The sequence below is a fragment of the Sinocyclocheilus anshuiensis genome, unplaced genomic scaffold (genome assembly GCF_001515605.1).
Source record: "Sinocyclocheilus anshuiensis isolate Anshui unplaced genomic scaffold, SAMN03320099.WGS_v1.1 scaffold1392, whole genome shotgun sequence".
Lineage (NCBI taxonomy): Eukaryota > Metazoa > Chordata > Actinopteri > Cypriniformes > Cyprinidae > Sinocyclocheilus > Sinocyclocheilus anshuiensis.
Window position 1 is genome coordinate 334,145 of NW_015542476.1, and position 10,951 is coordinate 345,095.

The 10,951-nt window shown below is 37.9% G+C and overlaps 1 protein-coding gene across 1 annotated transcript in view; it reads right to left on the bottom strand.

Moving 5' to 3' along the window:
• LOC107693816 (tubulin polyglutamylase TTLL11-like) overlaps positions 1-10,951 on the bottom strand; it is a 17,896-nt gene that overhangs the window by 1,664 nt on the left and 5,281 nt on the right. Inside the window, exons 3-8 of the mRNA XM_016493339.1 lie at positions 9,598-9,731; positions 8,209-8,784; positions 7,898-7,993; positions 6,786-6,901; positions 2,574-2,810; positions 2,223-2,329 (exon numbers count right to left, since the gene is read on the bottom strand). Coding sequence (XP_016348825.1) covers positions 2,223-2,329; positions 2,574-2,810; positions 6,786-6,901; positions 7,898-7,993; positions 8,209-8,784; positions 9,598-9,731 — 1,266 coding nt within the window. The remainder of the gene's footprint in view (positions 1-2,222; positions 2,330-2,573; positions 2,811-6,785; positions 6,902-7,897; positions 7,994-8,208; positions 8,785-9,597; positions 9,732-10,951) is intronic.

Here is a 10,951-nt window from a genome sequence, read left to right on the forward strand (position 1 = left end):
AAATATGGTTTTATTTTTTATTTTTTGGGTGGGGGGGTGGGGGGTTTGAGTTAAAAGCAGCACAATTTATGATATCATTGTTATCAGATTGTATTTATTTCTGTTTTTGGGGTTACTGGAGCATTGCAGTCCCCAGTCAAGTAGATACAAATTCTACTGGCGCAGTGATGAAATGGACGTGTCGATAGATCTTTTCTTTCATATTGTGACATAATCAAGTGTAATAGTTTAGTGAAAAAATGTAGAGCAGGAACTTATTCATCAGTTGCTGATTGGATTTTGAGATGTGGGTGTTGCACTCAAAAATGAGATGAATGACAGCTTGCATAGAGGAGAAGTCAGGCATACGTCAGCAGAGAGAAATCTCAATTCACCAGATGATCGAGTTATGACATTCTTATTAAAAATTACGAGGTAAAAAATTAAACATGCATTGCAATAATATCAATAACATACATGTATAAAACTGATTCTCTAGGTGAAGTTAATTTTCAAGCCGAATTTACAGGGACTCTGTGATATCAGATCCTTCCTTTAATTTAAGTCTATGGGACTTTGTTGTCCATTTTATCTGCCAACTACAGCTGAAATTTACATCATGAGTTATTTTAGCAAAATTATGAGTATACAGTTCGAGCAATAGTAATTCCATATAAACCAAGACAAAACATGCAGTTATCATTTCAATAGTATACTGAGAGATTTTAAGAAAACGCAATCAGTGACATTATTTCTGAGCTTTAAGAGGCTACATTCAGAATTGTACATTTGGCAGATTTTCCCTTCTGCTTGTTTATTCATTAATAGGGCTTCATCTGTATTATTTAGCGCAGTCGTATCTCCACGCTGATGAAAACGTAATTACAGTACATTTATGTTCCTGCTAAAAACGTCCTCTGCAAGCTCAAATCATCAGCGGCAAATTTCTCAAGGTCACGTCTGAGCCTGAGAGCCGAGGGAGAGAAATACAGATGGCTTCTTTCTAAAGAGAAAAACTTGAAGAGAGAGAGAGAGAGCAGTGAAATTCTCCGCACATTTCAACAGGAAGGCACTTGATATTAAGGGTCCCTGGGACCCTCAGGGGGTTTGAGTCTGAAAGTGGATGTAGATCACTTGTCTGACTACATATACGAAGCGTTAATGAGCCCTCGCTGAGGCCAAGATGGAGCCGTGAAAAACATCTAGAGAGAAAAGCGAGGTGGCCTGCTGCGCTGGTCAGAAATATGTGTACATTGAGAACGGATGGCCACAATTAATAAGCAATGCTGTTCTCCAGAAGGAGGAAATGGGTTTCATTAAGCAGACTAATGAGGAGCGCTGAAAGAATTCAGCATTATCATGTCAAATGAAGCAGACTGAACTCTGGGATGGACAGGAGGGTAAAGATTCCGTCTTTAGGCATTCTGTCCGAGTGTCAAGTCAGCATTCCTCAAAAGTAAATGTATTACTATTCCTCCTCGGGGACAAACAGTCCAATTCCCTCCTTTTAAGCAGCCACTTCTATTATTTATAAACATCAACCTTATCCACCAGTTATTACTTTCCTCTCGCCACACAGTCTGTCTTCTGTGAGTATGTGTGTTGATACCCTGCTGCGAGGCGCTAATGACCAAATTCAGTGCAACCTTCCGAAACGTTCCAGAATTCAGCTCACATCATTCCACTCTGGCCATTTAGGAGCACAGACACTCAAGTATATATTCATTCTCTCGTTTGATTAGGAGAAGCATGGCCTGCCATGCATTATTCATTTCATACGTTCCTCCAAGAAAACGATGCTAGCATGACCCAACCTAATGCACCATCACAAAGAATATTACCAGTGCTCATTTAAAAGCTGAAATGACTTGTGGGCACATTAGCTTTGACACACACACACACATATTCCCATTTACCAAAGTATCTTTTCAAAGTTAAAGAAAAAAAACATTAAATAGGAAAGATTGAGGCAGAACTTGAAAATTTGGTTATGTGGCATTAATTGATTGGCCATCTATTTTTCCAATTTACAAGTACTGGGCAAATGAACGAAGAAGTGAATTTATTTGTCAATTATCTCCCCTTACGATCTCATTTATGACTGCATGTGAGGGGAAATGCGCTATGATGAATAGTTGCAAATGTGTCTTTTATCGGAGGCTGTTTAACAGCTTTTTGATTGTGTGTTGGCCTCGGGAGTGAAGATGTGCTGTAAATTGCATCATGATTGGTGGGCCGCTTGCCTGCCTCTCTGGAGTCGGGGAGCATTGCAGCCCAGCGACGGGTGATGTCGATGTACAGGATGTCCGCTGAAGCCGTCGAGAAGCTGCTGTTACTCAGCTTGCAGTTCCTAAAAGAGACGCTCGATTAATGTGGTACGTGACACCTGAATGTTGCCTTATTCTGACACTATGGAGGCAGAATCACACTGATTCCATTTCATTTAGCCATAATGATATATGTAATGTGTTTTTGTTACATTTGCATGTATTCATTTTGAAGATGTTGCTTTCAAGGTTTACATTTTACCAGCATGACCCTGGCTTTGCTAATGCCACGCTCTACCAGTTGAGCTACAGGAACTAATGACTTGCCTGATGAAGGTGCGAAAGCTGGTTGGACCCAGTCTCATGGTTCCTTTGACACCAAGGAAGCGCAGGAAAAGGGCAGCGATGCGTTCCACGACCCGCAAGTACTGAAACTGCTTGGTGTATTTAGGGAAGACTTGCTTTAAACACAAAGATGAAAGAGAATCCGCAATGCCTTCTTTCTCATCACTTCCTGTCTCCACAACAATAGCTTCTTCTGGTGAACCGCCCCCTGTATTTGACCTGTTGGCACAGAAAGGTTAAACTCAACACACACACATTTTATTATTATTTTTATAATATGTGACCCTGGACCACAAAACCAGTCATAAGGGTCAATTTTTCGAAATTGATATTTATACATCATCTGAAAGCTGAATAAATAAGCTTTCCATTGATGTATGGTTTGTTATGATAGGACAATATTTGGTCAAGATACAACTATTTGAATATCTGGAATCTGAGGGTGCAAAAAAAATCAAAATTTAGAGAAAATTGCCTTTAAAGTTGTCCAAATGAAGTTTTTAGCAATGCATATTACTAATCAAAAATTAAGTTGTAATATATTTACAGTAGGAAATTTACCAAATATCTTCATGGAACATGATCTTTACTTAATATCCTAACGATTTTTGGCATAAAAGAAAAATCAATAATTTTGACCCATACAGTGTTTTTTTGGCTATTGCTACAAATATACCCCAGCGACTTATGACTGGTTTTGTGCTCCAGGGTCACATATGTATTTATATAATATATTTTACTTGCCCTTGCCCTTTCTACAAGTAACAGAAAATTAGATAAACATTTGAAATACTATGAATATTTAAAAAAAAAAAAAAACTATTTGCAAAACAAAAGTCTGTTTTATGTTATAGTTTTAACTAATATTACATTTTACAACTTCATAAACACCTTTGGTAAATTATAGTATATGATGCAAACTTTAACCATTTTAATTATGTTACTCTCTTCCTCTCGTTCCCTTACAGAATATTGTATTGTATTATTATTGTATCTATTGTATAATTTGTCACATTTTAGACAGTAGATGAGGGGAAAAAAAGTCAAGGTCACTTGAAAAATGGCTAAATAAGAACAATAAACACTCAAATAATCTGTAAAGTTTGTGGATTGATTTTGTGATAACAGCATAATGCCTAAAAGAAAATCTGTCAAGTAGGAGAATCGAGGACTTCAAACCAAAGGACTAAAAAAAAAAATAAAAAAAAAAAACCCGAAATCCTCAGTGAATAGCATCACAAACCACAAGCCTTACAATTTTCTCTCATTAAATCCCTCTTTCTCTCTCACTTACCCAAGGACAACATAATGAAAAACAATTATTTAACGATCACAAAACCAACCGAGCGAACTACAGTCCTCTAATACATGCACTGAGCCCAGATGGCCGAGGAACCAAAACAGTTTATTGTGTGTCGATTATTACTGCAGTTCAGCAGTGGTGCAAGTGGCTCTGCACTTTTAGTCCAAGTAGATGTACTTCATGGCTTCTGACCTGAAGGCTGCGGCTTGAGAATTACAGGGTAAAAGTACTAACGACGAGCACAAACGAGATACGACTTAACTAACACACTTAATGGGTTTACCCAAAGACTGCAAGAGTCTTCTCTCTCACATACAACCTTTAGCACGACTTGCACAAATGCATCAACTTTCGTGAGGTGACCATCTTCACAATCTAAAGGTTTTTTTTTCTGTTACACAAACTTAAATCAACTGTATGTAATTTTTGTGAGTTTGTCATAAATATATCACTGTGCTGTACAAGTGTATTTATTGCTGCCATAGAATTTTTCCATAGAATTTTGTAACCGCTCATCAAACTTACATACTCCATTACTCCCAGAAAAGTTGTTTGGGGGGAACTGAGCTTAACTTGTACTGAACCTGGAATATTCCTTTAAGATATCACACCTGTCTCTGTGACTGCCGGAGGCTCTATAAACAGCCAAACAGTGTCGAGGGAGCAGAGTATGCCTAACATATTCATACACGACATAGAATAATATAAACATCACATTGCCTCAGGTTCATCTCGGCTTACAGAAGCCTCTGGAAACGTGCAAGATGAACTGGTCCAACAAGACACGTGATCGACAGCAATAGAGGAGCAGCACAAATATAACTGGAGAGGCCTGCGAGGAATAGGCTGTCATTATACACTAGTGAAGACGTTCTGGCTGCGTAAAGCCTTAGTGACTTTGTACTTGTCAGTATTAGCCGTGACAATTGTACTCAGGACAGAATAGCTTCAAAAAGCATCAAAGGGCTTGAATCAGAAGAGTTTGTGAGCGGTGTTGTTAATTCAGACTGTCATCGCAGTCGCTGAAGGTTTGTTATTTCAGGTTCACTGAAAGGAGGACACAAGATGAAAGAGATCGTGACTGAGTATGAAGAACTTTCTCTCCGAGTGGCCTTAATTTATTTTATTCATTCAATCTTTTGTGACAAAATGAGCTTATGTTTGCTCCTCCATAAGAGACACTCCTACTGAACAGGGTAGATTCTTTATTTGGTTATGTAAATGTATTTCTGACACACTAACTTTCTCCAAGGAACTGGCAGTCTGGAGAAAAAGTTTTGGTGAGTATGTTTTTTTTTAAGGTTTCTTACCCCTTGCAGAGTCTGTAAGATGTTTTGCTTAAAAAAAAGTATTTTTAAGACAAATAAAAGTACACAAATTGTAAATGTATTTAAATGTATCATGTGACAGTAAAGATATTTATAAAGTTAGTTACTTACAAAATATTTATATTTCAAATAAATGTTCTTTTGAGCTTTGTATTCATCAAGGAATACTTTGAAAATGTATCTTGGTTTCCAACAAAATATTAGGCAGCACAACTGTTGATAATAGCAAGAAATGTTTTCTGATCAGAATGATTTCTCAAGATTTTACACTTTTTTTTTTGCAAGAATTCCTAATCAAGAACTGAAAACAACAGACACGCACAAGGAAACCTTGATTAAACTGTTTTTCATTTCTCAAACACCACAAACCAGTCAACTGTGCTAGATCATTAAAAATGCACATCTAAAGGTTAAATTAGCAGATATTAAACAAAAATGTGCACAGGGAGTCTTTTCTGCTCTGAGTGCACATGCAAGTCTCAATTAAACTCTGAGATGGCTCCACACTTTCCTTAAAGGGGTCCTATTATGCTTTTTCACTTTTTCAACTTTAGTAAGTCTGTAATGTTGCTGTTTGAGCATAAAAAAAGATCTGCAAAGTTACAAAGCTCAAAGTCTAATTCAAAAGGAGATATTTTATTTAACAGAAATCACTTTTCAAAAACTACAACGAACGACTCGTTTGGACTACAACGCATATTTTCCAAGATTTGTGATTCCACAAATACCGATGAATGGGACGAGACCTGGTTGAGCTGCACTAGAGAAGGCAACGAGTGTTATCACTATGTCGGAGACGCGCTAGTTTTCACAAGGCAGACTAACTTAGAGTGGTTACAATCATCCGGGTTTAAATCGCGCTCAAATTGATTTGATTTTGACGCAATATTTACACTGAAGCTCACAGGCGGCTATGGTAAGGGGCATGACATTTCCCGACCAGGAGCCGAGTGCTGCCAATCACAACACACACTGGCCCAGCTAACCAATCACAGCACATTTTGTATTTCAGAAGGCGGACCTTCATTTGATACAGGAACTATTCGAGCCGTTCATGCCAGACTGAGGAGAGAGGTGTTGTAATAATGTAAAATATGTGAAAAATAATGTGTTTTTCGAACAACCTAGTATGAGAGCCTGTTCTAGTACACCCCCAAAACAAAATCAATACTTTGTAAAAGAGCATACTAGGACCCCTTTAAAACCAATGGCTGCTTGACTTTTATTTCCCTCCAGGCCCAGACACTGAAGTGTGTCCGTGTACAATGAGCAGCAATAAAAGCTGAATGCATGAGACACACAAACTTGCTCATGGGGCATGAGAGTGTCCGCATTTCCATGATTGAGAGAGATAGAGGAAGAGTGGCCACACAAGTGTGAAATTCCAACACTGGACTTCCTGAATTTAATTACTCCGTCTGAAAGGCTTATAACTGCAGCTCAGCAGGCCATTATTTCAGCTCCACAAAGCTGAGGCACGGATGACAACACACTGGTAGGCATGCGCATATGCACACAAACACAACATCACCTGTCCCATAAGCCTTAAAGCCTATGACTCACGTTGCGTGTTGTTTCCTCTGAGCAGGGTCCATGAGCCGCAGCGTGTCTCTGATCACACCCACTTTCACCTCTTCATCTACTGGACTCGGTACATATTCAAACACACCAGGTGACACCTGCAACATATGGTGGCAACGATCAGCATCGTAACAGACTCATGTTTAGTCTGTAAATCCCTGTTAGTCTGTAAACACAAATGTAGTCATTATCAGCTTAGAGTCAGAAAGACCAAATGTTAATCTTTTTGAGAGAAGTTTCTTATGCTTACCAAGGCTGTATTTATTTGAGCACAAATACATTTAAAAAATCAGTAATGATGTGAAATATTACTACAATCTAAATGAACTTCTACCATTTAAAAATACGTTTATATTTTATAATATTTTAAAATGTAATTTATCCCTGTGATGGCAAAACTGTATTTTCATTCTTCAGTGTCCTATGATCCTTCAGAAATCATTCTAATGGGATGATTTGCTGCTAAAGAAACATTTCTTATTATCAATGTTGAAAACAGTTGCTTAGACTTTTTGTGGAAACCGTGACTTTTTTTCAGGATTCTTTGCTGAATCAAAGAATTCAAAAGAACTGCATTTATTTGAAATGCAAATATTTTGTAACACTATAAATGTCTTTGTGGCCACTTGATTAATTTAACGCAGCTTTACTGAAAAAATAAATATCTTACTGACCCCAAAATTTGAAGAGTAGTTGATGAGTAGCATCATGTTTTTTGGACATGTACTGTGGCAATACCATGTATTTATTATTATTATTATTATATATTAAACACTTTTTGACATGTACAATGGTATTTTTGAAATAAGTAACCACCTAAATAATAATATCAGAATAGTATAGTATAGTATATTTATTTAATGTCATGTCAGCATCAAAGGCTATTTTCATGGCAAAAACAATTTAAAAAAAGTATAACAAATACAATAAAAACCAGCAAACAAACAAACACAAGTTATATCACACAAGATTTTTAAAATAATAATATCAAAATATATCAAAGATATCTTTATCTTTAGTACTGCCACGGTACATTTTTTAAGGTACCGGTTTATTTGAATCACATCACGCTAAAAGAGCATCTGCACCCTCACCTCTTGTTCATGTTCAATCCTCATGCTGGGATTGGCATTGACCTCTAGTAATATAGGCTTCAAGTTTTTCATCAGCAGGATATCAAAGCCCAGGATCTAAAATTGTGACACATCATCTTCTGTTATTTATTATTTATTGACTTTGAAAAACAATGAAATGCACAGGATTAGGGGTCACCTGGTGAAGGAAAAACTAAGTTAGCAGCATATGGGTTTGTGCTCATTTTTCTCATTTGACTGACCATAGTGATTCAGGCCACCTATATGCCAAACACAACACACAAACACAAATTAATTCATTGTAAATATACCTGAAAACATGTCGGTCCTGGTTTTCCAGGTGGTATATCTGCCTGGTAGTACACCTTCAGTTCAGGCACAAGTGCAATTACTGTCTTGATAACCAAAGCAAAAATGTCTGACCAGACCTTCTTGATGTCCACTCCTTTAGATGCCAGGCGATAGAGAATGCTAGAGAAGGTGCGTTTACTGCCCGTGCTGCAGCTGTCGGAGTGGACAAAGTTTCCGCTGTGCACATTAAGGGAGTAGTTGGTAAGGTGCATAAAAACATGACTGAGGTTCTTCTGGCTGGGTTCTTGGTAGGGTTCTGTGCAGAACCTGGACAGGCCCTCTTTAGCGATGTAGATCTCTAGAGGCTCCAATGAGCGGACCAGAACATAGAGGCGGATATCAAACTTCAGTTTATCGATGAGCAGGGGTTTCTGGATATAGTCTTGAACAACTGCTTGTTTGATCTGAGCACCTGAGATGACCCGAAGATCAGCGGGGTCACGGATGAGGTAGATGCCGTCGCCCTGGGATCCACTGTCCGGTTTAACAATGAACGTGGGTTTGAGGGTTGAATCATTGTCCTTCAGGAGACAAATCTTAAAAAAAGAGGACAAAAGCGGAAGATGAAGTGACATTTGTCAGAAAGTTTATATAAGGTTTGTGAGTGCTTGTTGTGACTATCTGTTAATAACATTATGGCTATTAGGGTTGGTAAACAAAGTCTCATATTTCCGTTTTAGCCAGCATGCATCAGCAAATCAGCTGTTTTTTTTTCTTTTTCTTTTTCTTTTTCCTTCCACAGATCTCTGCTGCCCTCTGCAGCTTTTCTAGTAAAATAAAAAATGTTATTGTATCAAACACAAGCCCACAAAAGTCTTGTCTGTCTCATGCTCAAAAGAAAAATATGTACATGTGAAAACAAATACACATAAGTAATAATTAATCTCAAAAAGAGATATAATAAGTAAAAAACTAACAAATTGAAGCACAAACTGTTTTAACCTACTGGAGAGTGTAAGATAAAATCCCCTTTAAGCAGCCCATCTGTACAAATAAAGCGCAAAGCTAAAGTAACTGTAATATGTGGGAGATTGATCGTGTAAATCCAGTAACTACAAGATCTTGTAACAATCTTGTCATTCACAATTAGTTGTTGCTGGCAACTAAACTGCTTAACCTGGTTTTACTGTGATTCTGTCCTGACCAATTACTACTACAGCAATCTACCTATAGATACACCACTGAGAGAAATACTGCTGGAGGCAGTTTGTCCTGTGAGTTTGTCTTGTGGGTATCCAGCAAGAAGACAAGGCTTCTGTAAATGTCCTCTTTGTGATTTCACAGATTGATACCGTGTCCTAACCAAGCACACTATCTTCACTGAGGTGTTTCCCTCATTGAGATTGTACCTGTGTGGAGAAGAGTTGGTATTCCTCAGGCAGTATCCAGGAGCGTGGGTAGAAGTTGTACTCCTCTGGGAACAGCTCATGCATGGTGCGCACGGCACGACTCAAGTTTATCTTCCGCAGCATCTCTATCATTCCTGCTGACCGACAGGATAGTTGATGAGAAAACAGTGAAGTCAAAGAGAAATGGCACAGAGGGCAGAGAAGGGCTGCCGTTCCTCATCAGTCTATGGTCCTACAGGGGCGTTATTCTCTCAAAACGTGACACATTTTAGAGCCGTTTCCCAGCAGTTTCACTTGATAATTTGATTTCAATGGCTCAACAGTGCGCACACAGGCACACGGCTTGGAAAGGCTGACCATGTGAAAGCAACTGTCAATACAGCTATGAAAACAGCCATATTACATCCAACCCGTGAGTCAGCAGCACTTGAGTTGAGACTCCTTTATGACTTCACTGCTGAAAAACATTCCAGTGAACAATACTCACCATACTGTATGATTGATAACCTTCCTCTAAAAGAAAGTACAGAATGCAATGAAGCCTAAACTAATGTTAATGTGACAAAGTTTAGTACTGTTTTTCAATTTTCAGATTTGTTTAAACTAGTTTCAGCAATGGTTTCAATAGCTGCAGTTTTTAATTTATAGACGTATTATGTTTTTAATATTTTTAGTAGGCAAGGCAAGTTTATATAGCACATTTCGTACATAATGGTAATTCAAAGTGCTTTACATAAAATAAAATAAAATAATCATCAAAAATAATCACAAAAATTAAACAAGGAAATTAAAAACTGAAAATTATTTTAAAATTTATTTAAAATGAATTTAAGATCATTTAATAGAAAATGATTATACATAAAATACAGTGCAATCATTTCGGGTTGCATAAAATACAGTGCAATCAGTTCGGACATCGCACAGTGCTCATTCAGTAAATGCACAGCTACACAGATTAGTTTTGAGTCTAGATTTAAAGGTGACTAATGTTTTAGCACATCTGATCTCTTCTGGAAGCTGATTCCAACTGCGGGCAGCAAAATAGCTAAAAGCGGATTCCCCTTGTTTTGTGTGAACCCTTGGTATTTCTAACTGACTCGATCCTAATGATCTGAGTGGTCTGTTAGGTTTATATTCAGTGAGCATATCTGCAATGTATTTAGGTCCTAGGCCATTGAGTGATTTATAAACGAGTAAAGTACTTTAAAATCAATACTAAATGTAACTAGAAGCCAGTGTAAGGACCTGAGGACTGGTGTGATATGCTCAGATTTTCTGGTTCTTGTCAGAATCCTGGCAGCAGCGTTCTGGATGAACTGCAGCTGTCTAATGGTCTTCTTGGGAAGGCCGGTGA